General features: G+C 42.7%; 1 protein-coding gene across 1 annotated transcript in view; it reads left to right on the top strand.

Moving 5' to 3' along the window:
• LOC137140887 (uncharacterized) overlaps positions 1-7,072 on the top strand; it is a 30,337-nt gene extending 23,265 nt beyond the window's left edge. Inside the window, exons 12-20 of the mRNA XM_067529574.1 lie at positions 1,452-2,000; positions 3,023-3,237; positions 3,904-3,964; positions 4,369-4,464; positions 4,698-4,862; positions 5,092-5,217; positions 5,847-6,067; positions 6,589-6,623; positions 6,735-7,072. Coding sequence (XP_067385675.1) covers positions 1,452-2,000; positions 3,023-3,237; positions 3,904-3,964; positions 4,369-4,464; positions 4,698-4,862; positions 5,092-5,217; positions 5,847-6,067; positions 6,589-6,623; positions 6,735-7,072 — 1,806 coding nt within the window. The remainder of the gene's footprint in view (positions 1-1,451; positions 2,001-3,022; positions 3,238-3,903; positions 3,965-4,368; positions 4,465-4,697; positions 4,863-5,091; positions 5,218-5,846; positions 6,068-6,588; positions 6,624-6,734) is intronic.
• The last annotated feature ends 7,458 nt before the right edge of the window (positions 7,073-14,530 follow it).

Below are 14,530 nucleotides of genomic sequence, written 5' to 3'. Positions count from 1 at the left end.
CAGATTTAAAATATTGATTAACGTTAATGTTAAAATGATCAAATACAGAGTTTAAAGAAAGAGTTTCTATACATCTGGGTATAATGCATAAATATCCAAAAGTACAAAGTTTGGTGTTAAAAGTCATAAAATACAAAGAGTACATAATATACAACATCCCAAATTAACGCTAATCAATTTAACAATACTGTTAAAATATTAGCATCCAAATATTCAGGTATCTCATGCATAAAAAATCATACTAAGAGTAGCTTGTAGAAAGCAAATGTAGCAATGAGTGTAGCTTGTCCCTCAGTGATTGAGAATTTGAGGATAGATTGTCCCTCAGTAAATACAGTCCATCAAAAAGTATTTCAGTTACTTTCCTGGCTTCGCTTCTCAATGGCACTCTGATGAATCTTTTTGTTTTGGTTATGATTTTTCTTTTCAAACCTTATTTTTTTAGTAGAAGTTAAGTTAAATTTTGAAAAGAAAATCCCCGAAACTTTTATTTTTGAAACTGTCAAAAAGGGACATTACTACACTTTTGAAACTATTTTTTTTTTAAGGGTATTTTTCATGTTGGGAAATTTGTCCAAAACTATCCCACAAATGGTTTTGGTTTTGATGAATTTGCAATTTTTATCATGAAACCTTTCTGCGAAAAATTCTCCATCAGCGCTACTTACGGTGTCTACCCTTCTCCCCTGTCTCTTTGTTTTAGTTTTTACATATGGACACGTTTTGAAAAGTGCCCAGCATGTAGGATTTTGGAAATCAGACTCTTTTTTTCGATCCTCACTGGGAGCTGTGTTCTTTTGAAAATGTAGTCCAACAGTGCCAAGTGCCATGGCAATAGGTACGTGTCACATAAAATGAAAGTTTAAAAAAATCTAGAACAAAACCTTTTATTTTCTCTCTGTGTTGCAGTGAATGGGGTAAATCAATGTTTGCATATGAACAGGATTTATTTCTCTTATAAAATGCTAGATTTGTGCATTGAATAATACAGGTGACCTTGCTTTTAGGGTTGAAGCAGGGAAGAGGGTTGGAAATGGCAAAGCATAAGGGCTGAGCAAGACATTTTATAGTAAGACATTTCAGCAGTTTGTTCTTTGGGCACAAAATGATTAGCACATGGCTTGAACTCTTTAACACTGCATTTCTTATTGCCTACACAGCGGCCAAAAGTCAACAGTTATTTCCAAATGATAGGAGTGTTGCTTAAAAACGCAAGTCTTTCTCATTGCACAGGGGTGTGGAGGTGGGATGAGCTCACTGTTCAGACCGCTGCAGGGCATACCAAACCCAATTAATCAGGATGATAATCCACATCACTAAGCCAATCCCAGTTCCCCAAACAAATAAAAGAGGCAATCTCAGCCCTTGAAGAACAGAGGTTCATCCTTCTCTTCTTTGCACTGCTCTTGTCTTCAGAATCCTCACTCCTTTCTTCCTTCCATTTTACCCAGCCGGCTACAATGTCTCGCCAATCCACCGTAACATTCCAGAGTGCAAAAAGGGGCTTCGGTGCCTCTTCTGCCATCATCCCAAACAGCTGCCGCACCAGCTACAGCTCACGCTCTGTATCCCGGGCCGGAGCTTGCGGTGCTGGTACTGGAGCTGGCTTTGGAAGGGTCGTTGGTGGTGGTAATGGCTTTGGCAGCAGAAGTCTCTACGGTCTAGGTGGATCTAAGAGAATCTCCATGGCTGGAAGCAGTGGTGGCTTTCTGTGTGGTGCTCCAGGGCCAGTTGGTTTTGCTGGTGGCTCTGGCTGTGGATTCGGTTTCGGTGGCGGAGCAGGCAGTGGCTATGGGTTAGCTGGAGCTGGGTTTGCGGGTGGAAGAGTTGGCCCTGGGTTCCCTGTTTGCCCGCCTGGTGGGATCCAAGAAGTCACCATCAACCAGAACCTTCTAACACCTCTCAACCTGGAGATTGACCCCACCATCCAGAGGGTGCGGAAAGAGGAGAAGGAGCAAATCAAGACCCTCAACAACCAATTCGCCTCCTTCATCGACAAGGTGAGACATAGGATTTTATAGATACCTTGCCCTGATTGTTTAGTGGGGAGGAAGAACAACTGCATTTCCTTATCAGCATCGTCTGGTCATCCACAAACAGAGCAAGGGGTGGGATGTGAATCTGGTATAGCTCCACTCATGTGGGGCAGATCTATCAGTCCACTGCAGTTCAGATCAGCATCTGACCTGTAGAGGGTGTTACTGAATATCATCTTGTGTTATTAATCAATTAGCTATAAAATAGCCAGTCAACTCATTGACACTAGCAGGGAACCAGACCTCCAGACTTGAAGTTTCTTATTAAGCTGAAAAGAGAACATTGAAACTGCTATTACATTAGGTGGTTCTTTTAGAGTCAAGGACTTACCTACCTGACAGCACCCAGTTCATCTCTTTGTTGATTGCATCGGATTTGAAAGAAGAAGAAGAAGATGAGCATACCAAAAGCCGTTACATTCTTGTTGAGCAATCGGCATTCATTTGTTGTCAAAGCAAATGTTAAATTGTCTGGTGGACATTTTATACTCAGCCCAGTTAAGGGGGATAATAACTATTTTAGATTTATTTTCCATTTAAGGGATTAATTTCCCCCTGCCTTGTTCCATGTGTATTCATTTGCACCTATGCAAAATGTGTGCAAAATACAACCAATCTGTCTTGGTAGCATTTTAAAATTCACTCAGGTGTAAAGGGTGACATGAGGTATAAGGAAGAGGGAACTCAACCTCTAATTAAACTGCAATATGGGCAAGATCCTTGATGTCAAATTTGCTACACCCATTTACACCAGCTGAGGATCTGGCCCTGACTATATTTCTTGCGACTGCCTGTCTTTACTCGCTAGCTCTTAAGAGATCAGTGAGAGTTGAGGGCCCTCGGCCTCTGTCAGGAAGTGCTCAGCACCATGCAGGATTGGACCCTACACCTGCATGAGAGTTAATCTGAAGGATCCATATTAATTTAATACTTTTATGGACTTTTTGGAACTATTTAAGCATTTTCTGGATCCTTGTGCTTTTCAGGTCCGTTTCCTCGAACAAGAAAATAAGGTGCTGGAAACCAAATGGAGCCTGCTGCAAGAACAGGGACAGAAAACGGTGACAAACAACGTTGAACCCCTCTTTGAAAATTATATCAGTAATCTCAGGAGGCAGCTGAACAACCTGTTGAATGACAGGGAAAGACTTGAAGGGGAACTGAACAACACACAAAACCTTGTTGAGGATTTCAAGAACAAGTAAGTCCATCTCTCTATCTGCTCTCCATCACCACAGCATCAGAGGTGCTTAAATAAAGAAATAATACATCTGCACTATAATATCTGTCATAAACGGAAGGGATAAGACTAACAAATCACCAGTTGCAAGTTTACTGAGGGAGATGCATCTTATAATGTATGGATTATGTCACTTTCCCGTGGTTATATTGAGAGTTAAAAAATCTCCCTGTATAGTGAAGGGAGAAGAGATCCAGGTATAACAATATTTTGTGGTTGACAAGTTAGGGCCAGAATGTGCAAAGATTTATGAATACAATTATTGATATGAATACAATAACTACATTATATGCATAGTAATGTGCATTAGACTTTCAGAGTTTGCATCCTTAAACTGTCAGGGAAGAAGAAGTGAGAATGACTGACTGCCAGGAAGAGAGAAAAAAAAAACAGCAAGTTTTTATCTAGAGTACTTTTCTATAGACATCCGTTTGCATGTTTTAACTGGTTTAGCTTAGACGCACGGATCATTGCCTGAGTTATCCTGAAAGCTAAAATTCAAATCCTGGTGACAGTAGAGATTAGCACACGCACAAAATGCTCTTGGGGAAGTTTATTCTAGCAGGCTGCAATTATCTTGGTCAATTACTTGCGTACACAAACGCTCCCTCTACTCCATTCCATTAGGTACGAAGATGAAATCAACAAGCGCACAACTGCCGAGAATGACTTTGTGACACTCAAGAAGGTGAGTGTTATTTGTATAATGCGATTCTTGTTATTATTTGTCTTTAAACGACACCTAGAGATCAGGGCACCATTGTGCTAGGTGCTGTACGGACACAGAGGAAGAAGCAGATCATGCCCCAAAGAGCTTACAATAGAGAAGGACAGAGAAAGGGTGGGAGAAAGAGAGGGTTATTAGCCATATTGTACAAATGAGGAACTGCGGCACAGACAGATCTAAGGGACTTGTCCAACACTACACAGGGAATAACCACAAGACCTCTCAAAGCACCCGTTCAGCTACAACACTATTAATGGTCATAAGAAAATCCTTTACATTTATTCTCCTCTAGTAAATGAGCCAGTCATGTTCCTGGCCTGCTAATAAAAGTGATTGGCTCATTGCAACCCATTTCCATCTTTCAGGATGTGGACATTGCCTACATGAACAAGGTGGAGCTAGGTATCAACGTGGAGTCCCTGATGGATGAGATCAATTTCATGAGAGCCCTGTTCGAAGCAGTAAGTACTAGCCTTCTGAGGTCTCTTTCTGCAGGTTTCAAATTAGTTGTCCCAGTGATGTGCGAAATGCTGAAGCTTTTTTTGTTTTTGCAATGACACTGACTTTCTTTACTATTCCTGACCGTTCTTGGCTATAGCCTCTGCTTATGATACACAGTGAAAAGTTAAGTTTTCTACACGTGCGAAAAAGTCTCTTGACTCATAGTTTACCCGAATATTTGCATGAATTGCAGGAACTGGCTCAGATGCAGACCCAAATCGCCAACACCTCTGTCGTTTTATCTATGGACAACAACCGAGTCTTGGATCTGGACGGCATCATTGCTGAAGTCAAAGCCCAGTATGAGGAAATTGCTAACAGGAGCCGAGCGGAGGCCGAATCTTGGTACCAAACTAAGGTGAGTCACCATGCAGCAACAGAGGGTTGAGTGCAAATTAGTCGCACGTCCAATTGTATGTCACTATTTTTATTGCTTATTTATTTGTGTTACTGAGCATTCAGAGGTACCAATTCGGGTGAAGTAGCAACCAATGATGCTACACACCATGCATATGTAAAAATATGCGATGCCTGCCCCAAAGAGTATGGCCTTTAACATGATTTGTGTCCCCCTTTGCGTACAACAGTATGAGGAGCTGCAGGTTAGCGCTGGCAGACACGGGGATGACCTCCGCAACACCAAGCATGAGATCTCAGAGCTGAACCGCGTCATCCAGAGACTGCGGACTGACATTGACGGTGTGAAAAGACAGGTAGGGCACCACGGAAAACAGAGGAGGATATTTTCTGTGCTCGTGCTTCACTGTCTCCGTTCTAAGCCTTAACCCCTAAGATGGATGCAAATGCAACCTTGTTCATTTCTGCTGCACCAGGGCTGAGTTTGGCTCCTTTGGTCTCAGAGTAAAAAATGCCAGTAAGATAAATTTAACCTGACATTTCTGCCTAGAAATAAAATGAATACATAATATAGGGCAGAACCAATTGGCATGTAAATGAGCGTAGCTCCTGTAAAGTCAACCCAGCACATTGACTTCAGCGGCACAGTGTAGCAGTTGGCGATCTGGACACCAAACGGTTAAGCGGCAGGATCCTATCCCGAAAGTTTTCTCCATTGCAACCAGAATCTGTCAATTATTGCAAACATGTTAGACAATAACTCAGACAGCCGAATTTTCAGTGGTGTAAATCAGTCAAGTTCTGCTGAAGTTAATGGAGCTAGGAATATTTATACCAGCTGATGATCTGGCCAAACTGTAGAAAAATTAATGAGAAAAGATTAAATGCCTGGAGCTTAATCCCTTTTACCTGCACGCCGGCCAGATCAGACAACTTCATACTAGGGAGAAAGAATAGTGCGATACCGGTTCTTTTTCTTCCCTAGTGCGCCAACCTGCAAGCAGCCATTGCTGAGGCCGAAGAGCGCGGCGAACTGGCCCTCAAGGATGCCCAGGCAAAACTGGCCGAGTTGGAGGAAGCCCTGCAGAAGGCCAAGCAGGACATGGCGTGCCAGCTACGGGACTACCAGGAGCTGATGAACGTCAAGCTGGCGCTGGATATCGAGATCGCCACCTACAGGAAGCTGCTGGAAGGAGAGGAGAGCAGGTGCGTGAAATGCAACCCTTTTATGTTCGGATTTTAATTGGTGCTGGGCACCCAATTGTCCAAATGAGATCAATAGGAATAGCAGGTGCTCAGCCTTCCTGAAAATTCCTCCCGTACGCAACTTCTCTTTCTGCTGGAATCAAATGTTAATGAAAAGTCGGGTCGAAAAGTTTTAAAATTTGGATGAAATATATTTGCAATTTTATTGTATTCATTTTTTTGGGTGGGGAATATCTCACAATATTTGTCAAGCAGTGTGTAGAGAGGTTACAATTTTTTTTTTAAATGTCAAAAAAACAACCTGAAGGCTGGTCTAAATTTCCATCAAAAGTTTATTTGGTTTTTTTTGTTGGACAATTGGGGTTTTGATTAACTGAAAATTTTATTGAAAAGTGGCTGTTTTCTGCACAAAAATTCAACTACTTGAAAAAAAATCCTGGAAATGTTTCTGCGTTTTTCAACCAGCAATGTCAATGGACTTCACTTGCATTCTTACTTTTCTCTCTTCTGTTCCCTAACAGGCTGTGTGGAGATAATGTTGGTGCAATGAATATTTGTAAGTCACTTGCATGCATATATTTTACAAACTACTTTGCTTTACTCTCCATCTGCCACTCAGTGGCCACCAATCAGTGAGATCTAAACACCCGGTGCTTTCTTTTTGCAGCTGTGGTCACCTCAAATGTTGGAGGTGGGTACGGAAGCGGAAGCGGTCTCGGCATGGGAGGTGGAAGTGGCATCTGCTTTGGAGGAGGAAGCGGTGTCGGCATGGGAGGTGGAAGTGGCGTCTGCTTTGGAGGAGGAAGCGGTGTCGGCATGGGAGGTGGAAGTGGCGTCTGCCGTGGAAGTGGTCTCAGCGTCGGAGGTGGGCTCAGTGTTGGAGGAAGCAGTTTCAGCTCTGGCAGTGGAAGAGGCATCTGTGGGTTGAGCCTTGGAGGTGGAAGTGGCTCTAGTGTGAAATTCGTCTCAACTACCTCTTCGACCAAAAGAAGCTACAAAAGTTAAAGTTCAAAATTCCAAGTCCTCACTTGCTGAATGAAAAATCTCCACGGTTTCCTGGTGCCGGCACATTACTGACCTACGAACGGGACGACCATAATGAACACGGGCAACATTTTCTAACCTTGAGTTTAAGACCCAAGCTTAAAAAATGTTGGCCTACATCTGAATTTTCCAAACATTGCCTTGAATCAGTTCTTTTTTTCAATCTCACTATCTCTTGTCTCTCATATAGAAAGCTATCCCCTGTCCAACAAGAAGAGAAAGTACCTATTTCTCTAAACAGCAGAACATGTGTGCTTTCCTCGAAAGCGGTGAGTTTTTCACTGGAAAACCGAAAGCTGAAAAGATAAACATTTTTGACAAACCCAAACGTTTCTGTTAATTTTCAGCCTTTTTTTTTTCTGCCAAACATGCCAAAATCTTCCTCAAAATGCTGAAAAGTGTCTACAGATTTCGGTTTCCTTTAAAAACTTTCAGTTTAGGAACTACCTTTTTTTCCAGTGAAATACTGAAATTTCCCCCAAATTCCAAACACATCAAGTATACAATCTGTACAATTCCAGCTAATAACACCACCCGCCTTTCCCCATGTATTTTCCTTTTTCTCCATACTAAGGAGTAACTCATTGATTTAGATAGTTTTAGTGCCAAAGCTCAATAGTGTAAGTTTTAGAATAGCAAGAGAATCATTATGTTAAGCTCAACCTGAATAATGTTAGAACCAGAGCTCTGATCATACATTTCTTGTGCAGACCTAGTGTAAATTTCAAAATGAAGTCTCTGTATCCATTATAGGACACAATGCCCATGGCTCTCTCTCTCCAGAGCTTGGACACCTATTTATATCATCCAGGTGGTTTCATTATTCAGTTAAACAAATGGTTGCTTGTCTAGAAATTTACATTACAATGTGCTTTATCTCATCCAAATTGTACTGGGTTCTATGTGCAACGGACATTCCCAACGTGATCACGTTTGCATCTGATATTCCACATACTTTCTACTGTTTTATTTCCAATGGACTTGGAATTTAAAATGATCTGGCCTTATGTGTATATAAAACGTGTTCCACTGTTGTTTGTTCTGCGAGCTGATGAGCTCATGTTGTTAGAAGCTTCCTGTCACTTTCCAGTGTTTGTCTAATAAAATGCATTTGTAATTTATGCTGGGGTCCAGTCCTTTTCATTAAAGATATTTAAGAGAAATGGATACACATTTGTAAGGCAGTTTTCCATGGGTCATACAGATGAGGGGGCAAATTTTTCTCTCCACTTCCACTCCGTGAAACTCCTCTGACATCAACTGTAATGTGCAGTAATAGAGTAATATCCCTTTAAGTGTTTTGTGAGCCTTCTAGAGGTACTCATTGTGTTCTGTGGTTTTTAGGCCACCTAAAACTGGTTAGGAAAGAAGGCAAGGACCAGCATGAATGTAACTGATGGCGTAGCCTTTTATTTTATTTAAAGTGAATTTAGTAATGATGTATTATATCACTGTAGATTCAGCTCTGGTGGTTACAGTTTCAAGCTCAACAGAGTGAAAGTCACCTCTGAGACCTCTTTCAGATTTAGAGCCTCCAGGAACACATGAAGACCAAGGCTAGGGACCACACAGACATTCACAAGTGCAATGTCTAGTCTGTTTTTATCAATTTTATTAACGTTACAATTACAGTTATGATTACCCGTGTGTATAGAAATCATATGTGCAAGTTACAAATCTGGTTCTACTCACATCCTTAACGATATTCTTAAGGTCTGAGGGATGCCTTGCCAACTGATCATTGGCAGAGGGATGGTTCCTGCTGGAGTTTTCCATCGAGCCGTCTGGCCTCGCCTTTCCAATATCTCTAAGTAATAAGAAAGACTTACAATGCTGGAAGTCCAGCCCTCAGCCTCCTCAGATTTGTGTGTATTCTTTGCAGGCGCGGACCCCTGTCTGCATGCGAATGCTTGCACATGCTCCTCAAATAGCTGAACATCGTTGGCTATAGGTAGTGCCGCGTGGCAAAAATATCTGAGACGGGGTGGGTTTTCAATCTTGCCAAGAAAGGTGTAACAAGATCCAAAGGTCGGAAGCTGGAGTCGGGCAAATTAAACCTTTAACAAACAAGCAATGTGCTAGCAGGGAGGGTAATTAAATGTCAGAACAGCTGACCCGGGGAGGTGGAGAGCCCACCATCACTTGGCATCTTTAAGCTAAGTTCCATGGCCTGGTTTTGCGGGGCGTCAGGCTGGATGGTCGTAATGGTCCTATCTGGCTTTGGAATCTGCCAGTCCCTCAGTTTGTCCCTTCCTTTGTGGGCCACAGGGAGGACAGGATTGCCTACATTGTTGGTGGGGCAGGGCAGTTCACCTTGCTCTGAAGTATCGGAGGTTGGCCACTGCTGCAGACGGGGCACTGGTTGGGGTGAGACGATAGATATGTATCCTCCTCTCCTACCCACTCCCTCTTCCCCCGAGGCCCCTGCCGCTAGCACTGTCCGCCGCTCCGCTGAGCCGAGGGGTGGAGCACGTGAGCGGCGGAAGGCCTCAGGGTGTGGAGGAAAGAAGGATGCATAAAAATGTGGTGGAGATGTTCCATCATGGGCTGGAGCCCAAGCTCTGGGATGCTGTAAGGCGGGAGGGTCCCAGAGTACAGGCTCCAGCCCAGGCCTGAATTTTACCTCAATTTTACCTCAATTTACCTCAGTTTTACCTCAATTTTACAGCCCTGCATCCCGGGCCCCTGAGTTAGCTGACATGGGCCAACAGCGGGTGTTTCACTGCAATGTAGACATAGTCTTAAATGTTGATGAAAGACTTGGTTGCAAAATATTGAAATTTCAGTTAATTATATTTGCAAATGGGGGAGGGGGATTTTCACAAAGTTATTTTTCTGTTTGTCAGCCAGTGTAAAAGACAGCATATGATTGATTGAAATGTCAAACTAAAACTGAAGACTGGTCTAAACCATTTCTGTCAAAACCCTTTTTTGTTGGACAGTTGGGGGTTTGAAGAACTGAAAATTTTAATGGAAAGTATCTGTTTTCTGCACAACGGTTGACTACTTGATTTAAAAAATCCTGAAAATGTTTCTGTTTTTTTCAACCGTCAATGTCGACCAACTTCACTTGAATTCTTACTTTCCTCTCCTTTGATTCCTAACAGACTGTGTGGAGATGGTGTTGGTGCAGTGAAAATTTGTAAGTCACTTGAATGCATATATTTTACAAACTGCCTTGTTTTAGTCGCCATTTGCCATTCAGTGGCCACCACTCGATGAGATCTGAATGCCCAGTGCTTTTGTTTTGCAGCTGCAGTCACCTCAACTGTTGGAGGTGGGCATGGAAAGCGGTCTCTGCATCGGAGGTGATCTCAGTGTTGGAGAAAGCCGCTTCAGATCTGGGAGTGGAAAAGGCATCAGTGAGCTGAGCCTTGGAGGCAGAAGCAGCCAAAAATGATTAAAAGTGTCAAATTTCCATTTTCAGTTAAAAAAAACTTTTACATTTGGGGGCTATGGAGGATGAAGCTAGGCTGTCTTCAAAGGTGGCAGATGACAGAACAGGGAGAAACTGTCTCAAGTTGCAGGGGGGAGATCTAGGTTGGATATTATGAAAACCATTTTCACGAGGAGGGTGGAGAAGCACTGGAGTGGGTTACCTAGGGAGGTGGTGGAATCTTTTAAAAGCCCGGCTTGACAAAGCCCTGGCTCGGATGATTTAGTCGGGGTTGATCCTGCTTTGAGCAGGGTGTTGGACTAGATACCTCCTGAGATCACATCCAACCCTAATCTTCTATGATTCTATGATTCTTTGATTCTAGAATTCTCACTGGTTTATTTGCAATGGACTTGGAATTAAAGTTCTTTGTCCTTATTTTGTTTATAAAACATATACAAAAAATGTTTTGGTGGTTCTTTGGACTCGTACTCATGCTGTTGGAAGCCTCTCGTCACTTTCCAGTGTTTGTCTCATAAAATGCACATGTCACTTCTTTTACTGTCTGGTCCTTTTAATTAATGTTTAAGGGGAATGGACGTGAATTTGTAAGGCAGTTTGCCAAGGTGCATACAGATAAGGGCCAGATTTTGGTCTCCATTTACACTCTGAAATTGCATTGACGCTGGTTGTGGTGTAGAGCAATAGATGCTTTTAAATACTTTGAAAGCCCTCTAGTGGCTCACTGTATTCTGTGGTTTTTAAGCCACCTGAAACAGGATAACAAAGGAGACAACCGGTGGAGCAGCATGAATGTAATGGAGGGTGATTTGGTTCAAACAGGTGGGCGTGGAGGAAACTAAGGATTTGAAAGGAAAAAGAATTTTGAGTTTCTACTGTACGAAAGTGAGTTCCCTGCCCTGGAGGGCTTTACTTGGCTTAGCTTGGATACAAATCTCTGTCAGCACTGGTGCTATATTCAGTGATCTCCAAATCCTGCCAGATGCTGGGTAAAATCTTGGCCTCATTGAAGTCAAGGGAGTTTTGCTACTCACTTCAATGGGTCCAGGATTCCTCCCATTGCATATTATGTAGTTTGAAGGTGAAAGGCTTGGATTGCAAAGGAAGAGCCAGGGGCCAGGTTGGTAAAGACATTTAAGATTTACACTTTACTTTGCACTTTACAAAGGAGGTCAGGATCATCACCCCTGCTTTTCAGATGGGGAAACTGAGGCACAGGAAGGCAATGATCGTTGTGAAAAGTCACAGCTGGCCAGGAATAGAACAGAGGGCCCCTGAGCCCCTGTCTATCTATGCTATCTACTGGGCCACATTGCAAAGACAAGCTAGGGTGCTTCTGGAGCTAAATTTATATCTCATGGTTTAAAGAATTTTTTTGCCAGAAAACTTTCTCTGTATATGGACATGATCTAGCCCTAGGCAGAATTAATGCAGCTTAGTCGCTTACAGATTTTTTTAATTTTTCAAGTACTGCATTTTGGAACAATTTGCAAACAGAGAAATAGGGATTATTTTGGCAAATCAAATAATGCAATCAGCTCTGTTGACTAATCAAAAGCAGCCCATTCAGGCAATAGAGTTATCATTACGACACATTGAATATTGATGACCAACATTCAGGATTAATGTCACTGAGCCACTTAAACTTATGTAACTGACTTAAAGATTCTGGTGGAGATTTTACAAACGTTAAGAGGATTTGGAGGTTCAATTCCCATTTAAACTAGTGGGAATTGGTCACCAAAATTCCCTTAGATGGTTGAAAATACCAACCTCTTCTAGTCTAATCAGCTGGAGAAAATATCTCTCTAGATTTTTACACTGTGGCATTTCAGTGCCTATCACCATCTCAACAATACACCGTGCTTTATTGCTTCAGTTTTCAAAATAGTATAATCTTTACAGATTGTATGTGATGAGTAACCTAGGGATATAAATCTAGTTGCCTCATGCAAACAGATTTTATGGTTCCCCCTATAGTGTAGATGTAATAGCTTCAGGGGTTAGTAAAAATGCAGTGCGCTAACAACATAGTAATTAGAAATGGAATAGCCCTATTAAAACACTGTTCCCAGCCTCTTGCAAAGGAAGAACAGAGTCCCCTGATGGAGGCTGTGTGAAATATTCATAGAGTCCAAGATCTGAAAGCTTGAAGGCAGCATTGTGGTCACCCAGTCTGATCTCCTGTATAATGCAGGCCAGAGAATTTCATCCAGGAATTCTCTCATCAAGCGCATATTAAAAACTGATTTTTACATTAGGGACACCTTAGCAGATCATGCTGGTTATGGGCTCAGTCTTGGTTAAGGCTCCAGTTCATTCAAAACACTAAAATATGCACTTAAATCTCTCAGTAGGACTTAAGCATATGCTTAAAGCTAAGCACATTAAGAGAAGACACCATTTAAACTAATGCCCCACATTTGAATGAAATAACACGCTGAACTGAATTAAAGGCCAAGAACTGAAATAATACTCCTTGTTTTCCACCTCTATTTCTTCTCCATTTAGCAACCGAGGGCCAAATTCTGTTGTGATGTAAAGTCAAGGACCAAACCCCAAGAAACCAGGATTCGGCCCTTAAAGAAAACCCAGGAACTCAGAATTTCACACTTATTTACAACCTAGTTAAACACCAGTTACCGGCAGGCAGCAGGGCTCTGGGAATGGCACACACTGCTTGGAATCAGGTGATTTAGTTTCTGTACCCCAGCTCCGGCTGCGCGACCTCGCACAAGTTGCAGACTCTCTGTCCTTTATCTGACCCTCCCCCCCCCCCCCTTCCGAAAACCAGGCAGAATATCAAGACTTTTGAAACATATTGATGAAAAATGCCACGTAAGTACCATCAGTTATCATTCCCGCTATCTGAACGGGCTCACCAGGAAGCAGAATGACTGACACTTCCCCTCTGGCATAGCCACGGTCGTTATTATTTAGGATTATTAAGCTTTATGGATGCTCAGTATAAACAGGCTAAATTGGTTCCCTGGGAGATTTCCCTAAAATACAGACATCCCATTTAAGTGCACTGTAGTTAAGAGGAGTGCAAGGTACTACGAAGGAGAATTGACGTGTGTGGGAAGCGAGGGTCCTTGCTTCTGTAAAGGCTTTAGATGTCCTTTCACTTTGTCGCATGAGGGCGTTTGCTGGCAAGAAACCTTTATCAGAAGAGAAGGCTGTGACAGCTGTGCTCTGAGAGTGGTTGAGGAACAGGTGGTGCAATATCAAACCGAGACAGCTCCTTAACAAAATTTCCAAGTGAAGTTCTACGGCCTGTGTTACGCAGGATGTCAGGTTAGATTTCTGCCGTGGCCTCTTCGGCCCTTAGCATCTCCGAAGCTATGAGCTGTCGAATCCATTGGAGTTGCTTCTGATTTGCACCCAGGTGTGAACGGGGTCCGAATCTGGTTCAAAGCAAGTGTTATTAAAAGCTCCTCTTTCAAGGCTCAGAACGCCATTCATCTGATCCCACTCAGGCACAACTTGACGTCACACTAGTGGTTGTGCCTAAGTATGGAGCAAGGATGGTCACCCCTGGAAGCAGAAGGGTGGGAAAGCAGATTGGTTCTGAAGCAAAAAATGCCAAGGGTGTTGTCTCAGCAGCTAAAACTTCCCTCCTTAATTCCCCTCAGCTTGGAAAATGAAAGGCTGTTGGTACAAAGTTAAAAGCAAACCCCGAGGGAGCCTCTGGAATTTTTTTTTTTTAATGATCTCTGCTCTGAAAAGTACAGGATGGAAAATTCTGGTTAGCTTGATGAGTTTACAGGTTGCCAGGTTATTATGTTAGGTGATGTTCCAGGTCTGCCCAGTGATTAGCGGGTTGGGAAAGATGAGCCACTGCCAGGCATACCAAACCGATTATTTCAGCCAAATAATCTGTGATCTTCTGTGACCAAGCCCAGCTCGTCAAACGGATAAAAAGGGGCACACTCCAGACCCGAGCTCAGAAGGAACTCTCTCCTCCTTTGCGTTTCAGCAATCTCGTCCCACCAGCTCCTCCGACCTTGCGATTGGAAGCC

The sequence above is a fragment of the Emydura macquarii genome, unplaced genomic scaffold, assembly GCF_026122565.2.
Source record: "Emydura macquarii macquarii isolate MOO-44397 ecotype Brisbane River unplaced genomic scaffold, CSIRO-AGI_Emac_v2 contig_2994, whole genome shotgun sequence".
NCBI lineage: Eukaryota > Metazoa > Chordata > Testudines > Chelidae > Emydura > Emydura macquarii.
This window is presented reverse-complemented; position numbering and strand designations above follow the sequence as displayed.